The following is a 12,443-nucleotide window of genomic DNA, read 5'->3' on the forward strand; positions in this document are numbered from 1 at the left end:
ATATACACAATATATATATACGGAGAGGTTCAAATTAGAAAAGATAAATGTAATAGAAATAAAAAAGTGATCCTAGTCCTTGGATCAAATGATCAATTCTTTTCAAAGGAAGGATAATATGGTAACTAGAAAAAACGGGGTGATAATTACGATGTCGATCCCTTTAACATATTGATCACTTCATCGTCATCGTCGATCACAAAAACGGAAGTCTGGTAAGCGATATACGATCTCGATCCCGTTAACAATTCTATCATCGATTTCTCGCGATTCTTTCTCGACCATATATTGCAATTCTTGGTTATAAAAATTATCAATTTTTTTATTTTTTTCTCGATCAAATCTCGTATTCTTTCAATATGAATCTGAATCCAGAAAGGGATCTTGGGCAAGAAGTTGATCTCGATCCCGTTGACATATCCGCCTATTTGTAAAATTTACAAAACTATCCCTTCATCTTTCTCATAGTTGTTACCATGGGACCGAACTATCCAATACTGCACAATCAACCCCTCAAATCTTGACCGCTAATTTTTTAGTAGAAAGGTTAGGATCACTGCTCTACTTTTCATACATTTAGCACTTCTCAAATAAACCTATGGATATATATTAATATACAATATAGAGAGAGTAAATTACATGTTCGGTCCACGTGATTTTTTACATATTTGGTTCTTGTGATTAAAATCCCTTCTTGATTAACTTACTTAACAGAAAAAATATAAAGGAGTTAGTGACAGGGACCCAATTTGTTATAAATTGCAAACCATAACGCTGTGATCCCCACACACACTGGCATGCATATATATATATATATATATATATATATATATTCAAAGTAAGGACCCAATGTGTTAAAATACATAAACCACATGAACCAATCTTGTAATTTACTCTTAAGGAATATTTCAACTGTAAAACTAAAATATTCACTCACGTATTTTAATTTGTATTTAGTTATTGCTCTTTAAAAGTGATTATTAACGAACATGTTTAATTGCAAACTTAAGTTTTCTTGTATGTCGAACATTCATGGGATATTAATCATGAATGGTGTAATATTTATTATGAGTGTTATAAAAAAAAAGTCATGTTCATTGATCATAATGCATTGGAACAAATAGGTACAAGTGTCACACGCTTCTGTGTCTCTCAGTTTACAATGGAAAACAGGTTTGCAATGGAACTCTCCTCTAGTAGTCTAGTTACTAAAATCATTTAATGTAAAAAGAATCATCTAATTTTCTTAATGTAACGCCCTAAAATTTAGAATGAGCGACTAATTTAATATTTTCTAAATACATCAATTGAAAGATAAATTCCATTCTAACAAGCAATAACCGAATCACCTAAAATGACAACTTAAGATTTAAGATTACAAAACAGACCTTACACAAGGTCTATATATGGACGGGTGTTGCTAAAACTCAAGAATGGTCGTTATCTCCAACATATAAAAAGGTGTCCCTGGATAGATAATTCCATCACGTACCTCTTTTTCTAGCACTCATCTCATCACATCACATCACAGTGTTGCTAGAACCAATTCTTAAAGAGGAACTGATGCACATTTTGACAAATAAAAAGAATTAGGTTTAATACCTAGTGAGTTCAAACAATTTTCATCTTTAATATAAAATAATAAAACTGAGAAAAATGTTATTTACATCACAATTCCAAAAATGAAACGTATTTAGCATAGAAAGAACATCTTTCTCAAAACCGTCATTTTGTGATGAAAACTTGGTGACCTAAAGCACCCCAATTAACATGAGGTCAGAAACCAATACTCACCCAAAACGTGAGTAAGATTTAATATTCAAATATTGAAAACATGGATAAGACTCTAATTTCAAAGATATCCAAAGATTATAGTGATGTCCAATGCCCAATACAACAAAACATTAATAAAATCTAAGATACCAAGACCATAAAGTATGGATGCACTCTGTACCCAAAATAACATCGAAAACATGGATCAAACACTATTCAAAAATAACACCTTTTGGTGATGAGAGAGACCCGTTTCCATCACGTGGCAGAACACTAAGTAAACCATATCAAGATGTTGACGAGTAAATCATCCCCAAATACAAGCATTAGTAATTACTCTATTTGGGGCTAAGGTAAAAACATCAAAACTCATTACTTGGTCATTCCCCAAGTTACAAGATGAGAACATCAAAACTCCTCACTTGTCTAAAATTAAGGTTCTAAAGCGAGAACATCAAAACTTCTTTTATTTGTAGCTAACCAAAGATATCGAGAACAGAACCTCAAAATTTCACTCTTGTCATAACCAAATGGCTCAAGCTGAGAACGTCAAAACTCCTCACTTGGCTAAACCTTATGGCTTTGAGACTAAACATCAAAACTTCTTGCTTGGCAAAACACGATTGACACATATGCTTATGGATCCAATACATTGTAGTCTAATTTGCATGACTAAATGAATGACCAACACACTCACAACAAGTAAATTTCAATTAAATATGTCATAATTGCATATAACTTCAAAAACTCGACACGGAACCAGACCTAGTCCTCAAGACTCATCTAAAGTCAAAACCGAGCCAAAAGCCACAATTCAATTGACTATTCAATAAAAGTAAACACAAACCAAAAAATGTAAAAACTTGGTGTTTGAACGGCTTGCCGGCTTATACGTCAAAAAGTTTGAAATCAACACCATGAATTCAAAAGTTAGGCAAAAATCCCAAAAAAAAAATATTTATATCAAATTCAAGCCATTAATCTTTTTTACTTGTTGGACTAATCCAAAACGAGTCATTATGAACTTCAAAATGCAATTAGAGAAAACATTAATGTAAGAGACTACTTGAAGATTCCTCAAAATCTTACTTGGATTTGACTGAATTTCTGACGTTGTCACTTTCCCCAAAAAACGAAAATATAATGAGTTAACCATTGAATTGAATTTCTTCGAATTCTTTGCCATGCAAACAAGCTTCAGCTTTAGAAATGATAAAATGTTTACCATATCTTTAAATCATTGCACTCACAAAACCAAGTTTTATTATCTCTAAGTTTTAATATCTTTAATAAACTATAAGTAAAAGAATGGGAGATCTTACTTAAAAAAGTCTCTGGCTCATGCTATAAATTTGGTTATTTGAATGACTCAAAACATAAAACTTCTGATAAATATAATTTAATAACATTATCTATGCTTTAGTGGATAAAATTTAACATTGACCATCATTAGATGCTTCCTTAAATTGTCCTAAAACCATATATAAAAGAGTGGGCTTAGAATTGAGACGGGAGACTGGACCATTCAATCTAACATAAGAATCAAAATAGGACTCATGGGTTTAATGGTCTTAACGGGCCTCAACTTAAGCAAGATCCATGTATGCCCTTCGACCCAAGACCTATTGTGCGCCTTTAATATGCATATGCAACATGTTTTTTTGAAGTATATAATATTTATATATGACAAATACAACAAATAAACTCACACACACTTTCCACCTTTGGTAAGGTTTGAATCATTGATCTTCTAGGAGGCTAAAGACTCACATACCGCTGGACCAAAGACCATTTGATGGTTAGCGTTAATGTAGTATTTGATGTTATGGTACATGAATGAATAAATAAAATAATATGAGTTGAAAGAGTAGAATGGCTTTTGGGAATGGACCTTGGCTTGTCAATCAATATATAAGGTGTGGCCCTTTGCTTCTTCAAGGGATATTCAAGACTAATTAACAAATTAAGCCTTTGTAAAATAAATTAATAATTATTTTGTTATTTTTTTATAGAAAGATTTATTTAGAAATTTCATATATAATCTTCATCTCAATTAATTCATTTTATTTCTACATTATATTTTAGTAAACAATTTTTTTAAATAAAATATGATTAATCAATTTATTTAAAAAATATACTTTTGTTTTATCATACTGCATACAAATTAAAGTATTGAACATTTCTATCTTACTAAATCCTAAACTAGCTGTTATTACGAATACAATAACAACAAGTTGAAGGCTGATAGTTCTACTAATCAGATAATAACAAGTTTTGCATCTTGTTGTATTGTACGAATACACAACTAGTTAAATCATAATGTGCTGCAAATTACATCTAAGATTACTTCAAATTTCTACTTATTATAAGACTTTTTTTTTTCACTCAATCAGTGTAACAAATTTTCAGTGTTTTTCTTATTAATAAAAATTACCATACAACATTATAAATTGATAGATATCTAAAAACATGTATTTTAATTTAATTTTTTATTCATCTCATCCTTATATATCTTTTTCATTACTTTCCTTTTTAATACTAAGGGGGTGTTTGGAATTGCTTATAAAAACAACTTATTGATTTATTTTGGTGTGATACCGGTAATAAACACTTTTGAGTATTTGGATAAACAACTTATATCAGTGTCAAGCCGGTAATTAAAAGTTTTTGAATAAATTAAATCATTCTAACTTATAATAATTTGATAAACACTTTTATGGAAAAACATAAGTTGTTTCAAATAAACAAATCCCAAACATCCCCTAAAAGAAATTCATTACTACACTAAATAAAAATCAAAACAAACGTTGTTATATTTTAATATATTTATTTGTCATTATCATATCATTTTAAACATAAAAATTAGTTTCTATATCAGTAAAATTTAGTTTGTTTGATAAAAATAAATCATCAGATAGTTTTTTTTTTTTTTTTGAAAATTCATTACCTTTATTAAAAAAAATTATCGTTCCCTTTTATTTATTAGAAATAATGGATTATTTGACAGTTGCTTAATGATTTGGTGCAAAATAATTAAGTAGTCAGATCTGAAATATAATTGTTTGGTAATTGTTTATAATGAAATTATACGCTAAATGGATAAGGGAGACCTATAATACAAAATCATTCAAAGGGTTTTAGAACCATTAAGAGACAATTTTTTTGTCAAATAAGATTCACCTATTAACTATTCAGATGTTACTTTTTAATAAAACTATTAAAAGATAAACAAACAACCCAGAAACAAACTTCATAACATTACTATAATTATTAAGGACTAAAAAATAAATTTGAATTGTAAAATTATATTAAGAAAAACATCATTTTTGAATATCTTGCAAAAATCATTACTTTTATTTTAAAAATTCAACACATATTCTGCCTTCTCAAAACGTGGAAGGTACAAAAATGGAGTAAGCATGTAAAGCAGAGTCCAAGATTTCACTTTCCGTCTTCTTCCATTGAAGACCTGCTCGATTTCATCTAAGCAAATAAACATATCAATCATCTCTCACTCTGAATCAACGACGTCTAAAAAACTGGCTTCTCATTGCATCTTCATCTCCGTCAACCTTTACCTTTTCCTTGTAATAAACCCTTTAATCTTCCTTAGTTTTATCGTCGATTCCTCCAAACAATCGAGTTATAAATAATGTAAGATATCTCTTCTCAATTACCCACAATTTTCAACCAATTATTATCTGCCTTTTTTCCTGCTTGATTTGGTATAGATTGATTCGAAATCGTTTGAATCTGATTGACGTTAACAGTCTTCTCCCCTTTTGTTCAATTTCTGCAAATACCCGTTTGATAGAATTTGATTTTGATGTTTACATGAATGCATGTATTTTAATTTTTTTGGGCGTATCTTTTTTGATGAATTGGTGCTTTAATTTGTATGATATGTACTCTTCTATAGGTATTATAATTGTTATAATTCAGGCTACTTTCCATCAAATGTGCATATATGATTTCTTTCCAAGTAATTTGAACTTCTGAATTAGAGTTTGCTTTAGAAATTTTGATTTCTGGATTCAAAATAGTACGAGTCTCTTGAATTTAGGGGAAATGATGATCATAAACTTGTTTTCTCCTGAATTCAAATATGTTAACATTTATATATTGAATTTTCAGAATGGCTGCAACTGCATTTAACGGATCTATCGGTGCTCTCCAGTCCCGTGGGTACGTTGGCAATTCAGCCCTTTATCAAGAATGTGGAAATAGTTCTCTCCGATTGACCTCAAAAGGTTTCCAATTTGATCTTGGATTGTCGGGAAAAGAACGTCATTTCTCTAGAAAGAGGGGTTTTTGTTTAATTCAAGCGTCTTCTTCTCAGACTACAGTATCGAACCAAGTTTCTACACCGTTAAACAACACCAAAGTGGACTCCCCAAAGAAATCAAGTATTTGCTAACTGTTATACTTAAACTTTTGGTTGCTAATAGATCATCTTTTTTAGTAAAAACCCAGAAAAAGCAACCAACTTTGCGATGATAGGTGATTTTGAAATGTGGTTTCTGTTTTAGGTGAAGCGGCATTGATATTGATCAGGCATGGCGAGTCGTTATGGAACGAGAAGAACTTATTCACGGGTTGCGTTGACGTGCCATTGACTAAAAAGGGTGTGGAAGAAGCTGTTGAAGCTGGTAAAAGAATAAGCAATATACCCGTTGACATGATATATACATCTGCGCTTATTCGTGCACAGATGACAGCCATGCTTGCCATGACTCAGCATCGCCGCAAGAAGGTATTATTCACACGTATTCATATGTAGTTTTTCTCTTTCTTTTGGGATTCTGATTTTTTAAGGAGATCAATTTTCAGGTGCCTATTGTCCTTCATAATGAAAGCGAACAAGCAAAATCTTGGAGTCGAGTTTTCAGCGAAGAAACTGAAAGACAGTGTATCCCAGTTGTTACGGCTTGGCAACTAAATGAACGAATGTAAGCATTAATTATATCTTTAAAGGGATCGTTTTTTGGATCATTTTCTCACCTTTTTTGGTGTTCAGGTATGGGGAATTGCAGGGTCTAAATAAGCAGGAAACTGCAGATAAATATGGGAAAGAACAAGTTCATGAATGGCGTCGTAGTTATGATATACCTCCACCAAATGGCGAGAGTTTGGAAATGTGTGCTGAAAGAGCTGTTGCATACTTCAAACAACAAGTAAGAATCACAACTCTTCCCTCTGGGTAGGGTTTGGGGTTAGATGTACACAGATCTTTCCTCTGGGTAGGGTCTAGGGGGAAAAAGATGTACACATATCTGTCCTCTGTCTAGGGGGCAAAAGATGTACACAGATCTTTCCTCTGAGTAGGGTTAGATAGACACAGATCTTTCATCTGGATAGGGTCCGGGGTAGATGTACACACATCTTTCCTCTGTGTGGGGTCTGAGGGCAAGATGTACACAAATCTTTTCTCATGGTAAGGTTTTGGGAGGAAGATATACATAGATCTTTTGTCATGGTAAGGTTTAGGGGGCAAGATGTACATAGATCTTTTGTCATGGTAAGGTTTAGGGGGCAAGATGTACATAGATCTTTCCTCTAGGTGAGGTTTAGGGGNCATAGATCTTTTGTCATGGTAAGGTTTAGGGGGCAAGATGTACATAGATCTTTCCTCTAGGTGAGGTTTAGGGGGCAAGATGTACATAGATCTTTCCTCTAGGTGAGGTTTAGGGGGCAAGATGTACATAGATCTTTCCTCTAGGTAGAGACTAGAGAGGCTGTTTCCATGGCGATCCCAACTTGAATAACAAACAATATAAAAGAAACAAGAGAGCAATCGACAAGTGTGAGTGTGTGCAAAAGAAATGTGCGGAAACTAGGTTAAAACAAACAGGGAAACACAAAATGTAGCACTGACAACTACTAGAAACTGTTTAGATCGAGAGGAATTGTTATTTATTAATACGTAAAATTTTCAATCTAAGTAGAGAACTTTTCAGATTGAACCTCAACTACAAGCCGGGAAGAATGTAATGATCGCTGCACATGGGAACTCGTTGAGGTCCATCATAATGTACCTTGACAAACTCACATCTCAAGAGGTGAATATTTTGATCGCGATATATTCCACTTGAAAGCAGGGTATGCAAAATGTTTCTTTTAGTTTGGTAGCATTTTGAAAATCGATCATTTTTCAGGTTATAAGCCTGGAATTAGCAACAGGAATACCTATGCTTTATATAGTCAAAGAGGAAAAATATATCAGAAGAGGAAGTCCGGCAGCACCTAGTGAGGCCAGCGTTTACGCTTATACCAAGGTCAACTATTTTGCAAACACGAGCCTTCTTTATTAATTTTATCGATAATCAAGTCAGAATTGTAAGTTAAAACTATGACATGTTTCTTTAATTTCGCTATTTGTTGCAGAATTTGGCTCGATACAGGCAGAAGTTAGATGAGATGATTCATTGATGAATTGGCAAATAAGTCATGCTCGTTAACGTCTTTCTTGGAACCGTCTCCGTTCATGTCTCCTTGATTTTGCGTCTTCATTTGGCCATCCATACAGACAAGGTTTATATATATATACATACATAGTTTTGTGTAGTAGAAACTCATTTGTATAGTGTGGTAGAGATTGAATAATAATGTTTGGGTGCCGATATCTGTCGCTACGTTTTGCCTTTTCAACTATTGAATGTAGAGATGGGCAAGCTTAACTGGGTCTCGGGTAACAGGTAAATACCCCGATCGGTTAACTGATTTGCCCATCGTGTGTCTTTGTGTCGTCAAAATTGTTTCTTTTACAAGGTTCGTGTAACAATATTCATCTTGATCCAATAAATATGCGAACACTTGTATATAATTCTAGACATGAATATGAATTATATATGAACACCAAGTATTATGTTCATGGAGTGAAAAATTCAATTAGAAAGATGACAATTCTAACAACAAAACTCGAACCAATTGGATCGTAATGATCCAACTATGGTTCAGGTCGTGCAGCTCACCTTTCGAGCCTCATCAACGTTGGTCATTATAGAGTTTGTATCGCTTAGTTTCTCAGTATCAGAATCAGGGTTAGCGATGGGCATAGAAGATGCTGTTTCAGAGCCACTTTCTCCTCTGTGAAGAGCGATCCTCTTTGCATCGTCTTCCTTCATCTTCTCTGCATATTTCATGATGTCGAAATTTTCTTCATCTTTTCCGCCAAATGCAGATTCGAGTTCATCCATGCAAAATAAGTTATCCATGATCGTCTTCGTATTTGGATCGTCTGCATAAACGAACTTCACTTTGTTCGCCGTCTTGGGCTCAAGAAACGGCTTTACGACCTACGTCGTTTTAAACGATAGATACAGGTCAAACGTACTTATATATATATATACATATATATACATATATATATACATATACATATATATACATATATAGATACAATTCTGCATTTTGAGAGTACATTTTCTGACCTCAAAAGCCAACACGTAACCTATATGGAATCTTATCAGATTACTCTGATTTACCTTATAAAAGGGTTCGAAGAATTTGGGCGGATTGTATAGAATTGCTAAGCCGAGCCTCTCCGGATAATGATCTTGTAAGATATGAGCGGTTTCCTTTGTCGACTTGATCGATATGTTGGACAAATTGAAACCTTGAAAATCAATCAACCAAATCATTTGTTCTTGATCCGAAGGCGAATTCAATATCGCGTTCTCCATGCAATACACGAGATATTTTATCTGCGATCTTGTTGAATTTGAGTTCTATAATTAAATTCAACAAACAAAACAAAACTGACTCAATAGGGTCCGAGGATCTGGATTTACACAGACTTGTCCTATATCCCAAACATGCGAATGCATACAAAATAAATCTAACTACTTCAAAACGAGGATATTCTCAAAACATGATTGGAAATTGGAAAATATGATACAAAACCTGGAATCGAGGCCTCAAAACGAGCACCGCCCTCCCATTCTTGTCCCTATAACTTGACCTGTAGATTTTCCCGGTTTCCGCCTCAGCGGCAACATGTTCCTAGATCGAACCGACATAAACAAAAATCATAACACCATTTTTAACTTCTGTAAACAGATTGGACGAGTTTATATGAGATTCATGGTTTATTTATAATATATGTTGTGATAGATATTTTAATCATTGATAACAAAAATACATGATATTCATTATGAATATATTATATTCATAATCATTCATCATAAATAATATTGGATATAGTTGGTTTTCAAGTTCTCAAAATAATTATAGTTCTCATTTAAATTTGACCCTCTAATAGATATGTTATTATATCATATACTCATTCTCAAGTATATTCTATACGAAGGTAAGGTCAGGAGAAAGTAAGCTATAATACTAAGGTTGACATACAGTAAAACAGGAAATACTGCTCACAATTAAAAACTTACCCAACAAATCTCTTCGGGTTTATAGTTCATTCTCCAAATCAAGGATGTTTCGAGCATTTTTACAGCTTTCTTAACGTTCCAATTCCGTGCTCTGAGATATCTTGATATAGATCCATCACAACAAAATCGAGAAAATTCATCTGGCCGACACTCTCTCATCTTCTTGATTGATTTATGCTTCTTAATCGTCTCACGCACCTCCGTGATCTGAAATAAACGCTATTTTGTGTGAATGACATTGTTTCTTCATTGTGCTAAACTTGAACTACTTACTACGAACCATTTTCTGTTCATCTTCTGGTGTTAACAGAAGATTCGAGTTTGGTTTATTCAATTGTGGATTCATAGCTTGAAAGAGGTCCTGCAATTCAGCATGCCGAAAAACACAAATTAAAAAAAAATAGGATCATAAAGTTCTTTCATATCTCATGTACAACATTCATATAAGCCATTGGGTTTGGGGTCACAAGTTGGAGTAACGCTAAATAGAGATGCACGAAAAAACATAAGATAAAGCTCGGCTTGGAAAAGCCTAGGCCTAATAAGCCCAGGCCTGACCTTAAAGCCCGCTCAAGCCAACTTTTTTTAATGCCTGGCTAAGCCCGAAAAGCACGATATGAAAAAGCCCGATTAGGCCATCTTTCAACCCCAAAGCCCGGAAATACCAGCCTAGAAAAAGCTCAGGCCTGACCTTAAAGCCCGGACATACCAACATGTCAAGCCCAATTTTTTTTTAAGACTTATGGGGGGATCGCCCCCGTAGTGTACGGATCGCCCCTGGGGGCGATCCGTATGGTCATTTCTGTAAAACCTCTAAAATGTGGTTATTTTGTGGCAAATTGTTGTGTAAACCGGTTATTTTTATAAATACCCCTATAGTGGTAAGGTATGTGCATAACATGGACACCATGGTCATCAAAAAACAAAATTCACTTTCAAAATTAAAATTAAAATGTTTCAATATACTTGGTTTTTCATAGCAAATTAACTTTCCTTCATGTGAAATTGTCAACAAAACACTCTCTACAAGAAATAAGTGCTTTTTTACAAATTGTGAATATATCAATGCAAAAAAAAAAAAAAACAATGTACTTGCATTGACAATAAATTTGATATTCACATCATCAAATATTATAAGATCAGCATGTTACCGGTCAAAATGGCTAAAAATATGAAATTTTAGAAGTTTATAACATTAAGCAGAAATTTTTTAAATTTTGTTACATTGGGGAAAAGATTTCTATGTTAACCTATATAGAAACTAAGACAAACTTTCGCACTTTGATCAATTTTGGCCTAAAGCAGAGTACAATGGTTCGAAAATTCTACTTCTGATCGAATTCAAATAAACCCACATCAGTAAAAACAAACAATCATATACACAGTTTGTTCAAGAACAATTCAAATTCCAAACATCAAATGAAGCATAATGTGTGTATATATATATATATAGAGAGAGAGAGAGAGAGAGAGAGAACAAATTTAATCATACATTAACTCAAAAGTCAACTTCTTTTTCAGCAGATTCAAGTACACAATCGATTCAAGAACAATCTTTAAAAGATTCAAGAAATCCATTGAAAATTTGAGTTTTGCACAAATTCAAGTAAAGTAAAAAAACAACCAAATTCACTCGCCAAGTTTTCAAGAAATCTTGGAAATCATCAAATTCAACTACAAATGAACTTGAAAATTGATTCAGAGGTTGGGTTTGTACCTTTTTCCTTTCTGGGGATTTCACCAAGATCTGAAATAGAAGCAACAATGAAAAGTTAAGAGATAGAAGGGAATTGAAATTCCCAGGTGGGAAACAGTTGGGTGATTGTAAATGGTTTCTTGATTCCACACACTAAAAACAAGAAATGGGTTAAATAACTGAAAACGTATGGTGATTGATCCCAAAGGTTGTCCCACATATTTGGTACCTCAACCAATTATTTTTATTTTATTTTTTTATTTAAATAATTGATCATTCATTAATTATATTTATTAATCTTATCAATAAGCGATTGATGATGATAATTAATAAATAATAATCATTAAAAAAAACACACCACATGATTTGTTAGGTAATTTAAAAAATAAAACAAATCTATACTATATTATAAAGCATTTGGCTAAAACTCTTAAAAACTCTTAAACTCTTAAAACTCTTAAACCCGTTCATCCCTAAACAATTTCATTCCTATCCGATTTTATCCCATAACTGAATTCGTGTAACTAACTGCAGATAAACACAATCAAATACAGGATAAACATCTCATTTTAAATATAAAAAAT

The 12,443-nt window shown here is 32.9% G+C and overlaps 2 protein-coding genes across 2 annotated transcripts; one reads left to right on the forward strand and one right to left on the reverse strand.

Moving 5' to 3' along the window:
• Positions 1-5,185: 5,185 nt before the first annotated feature.
• On the forward strand, positions 5,186-8,518 carry LOC112514506 (2,3-bisphosphoglycerate-dependent phosphoglycerate mutase-like). The gene is made up of 8 exons (XM_025121014.1): positions 5,186-5,427; positions 5,908-6,179; positions 6,303-6,526; positions 6,604-6,722; positions 6,791-6,947; positions 7,731-7,832; positions 7,929-8,048; positions 8,158-8,518. Exons 2-8 carry the CDS (start codon positions 5,909-5,911, stop codon positions 8,200-8,202), a joined length of 1,038 nt encoding a protein of 345 aa, XP_024976782.1. The 5' UTR covers positions 5,186-5,427; position 5,908; the 3' UTR covers positions 8,203-8,518.
• An 87-nt stretch (positions 8,519-8,605) lies between these two features.
• LOC112514507 (phosphatidylinositol transfer protein 3-like) lies at positions 8,606-12,038 on the reverse strand. The gene is made up of 6 exons (XM_025121015.1): positions 11,881-12,038; positions 10,444-10,524; positions 10,164-10,370; positions 9,676-9,774; positions 9,258-9,500; positions 8,606-9,068 (listed from the first exon to the last, which is right to left on the reverse strand). Exons 2-6 carry the CDS (start codon positions 10,507-10,509, stop codon positions 8,727-8,729), a joined length of 957 nt encoding a protein of 318 aa, XP_024976783.1. The 5' UTR covers positions 10,510-10,524; positions 11,881-12,038; the 3' UTR covers positions 8,606-8,726.
• Between the last annotated feature and the right edge of the window lie 405 nt (positions 12,039-12,443).

This window comes from Cynara cardunculus, assembly GCF_001531365.2.
Source record: "Cynara cardunculus var. scolymus isolate 2C chromosome LG 6, CcrdV1, whole genome shotgun sequence".
NCBI lineage: Eukaryota > Viridiplantae > Streptophyta > Magnoliopsida > Asterales > Asteraceae > Cynara > Cynara cardunculus.

Bases quoted from the DNA above. Each gene is read 5' to 3' on its own strand.
- LOC112514506 (XM_025121014.1), top strand. From the start codon at position 5,909: ATGGCTGCAACTGCATTTAACGGATCTATCGGTGCTCTCCAGTCCCGT. The intron at 6,723-6,790 runs GTAAGCATTAAT...TTTGGTGTTCAG, and splicing joins TGGCAACTAAATGAACGAAT to GTATGGGGAATTGCAGGGTC. The intron at 6,948-7,730 runs GTAAGAATCACA...AGAACTTTTCAG, and splicing joins TTGCATACTTCAAACAACAA to ATTGAACCTCAACTACAAGC.
- LOC112514507 (XM_025121015.1), bottom strand. From the start codon at position 10,509: ATGAATCCACAATTGAATAAACCAAACTCGAATCTTCTGTTAACACCA. The intron at 9,501-9,675 runs GTTTTGTATCAT...ATTTAATTATAG, and splicing joins TTTTGAGGCCTCGATTCCAG to AACTCAAATTCAACAAGATC. The intron at 9,069-9,257 runs GTAAATCAGAGT...AAAACGACGTAG, and splicing joins TCTTCGAACCCTTTTATAAG to GTCGTAAAGCCGTTTCTTGA.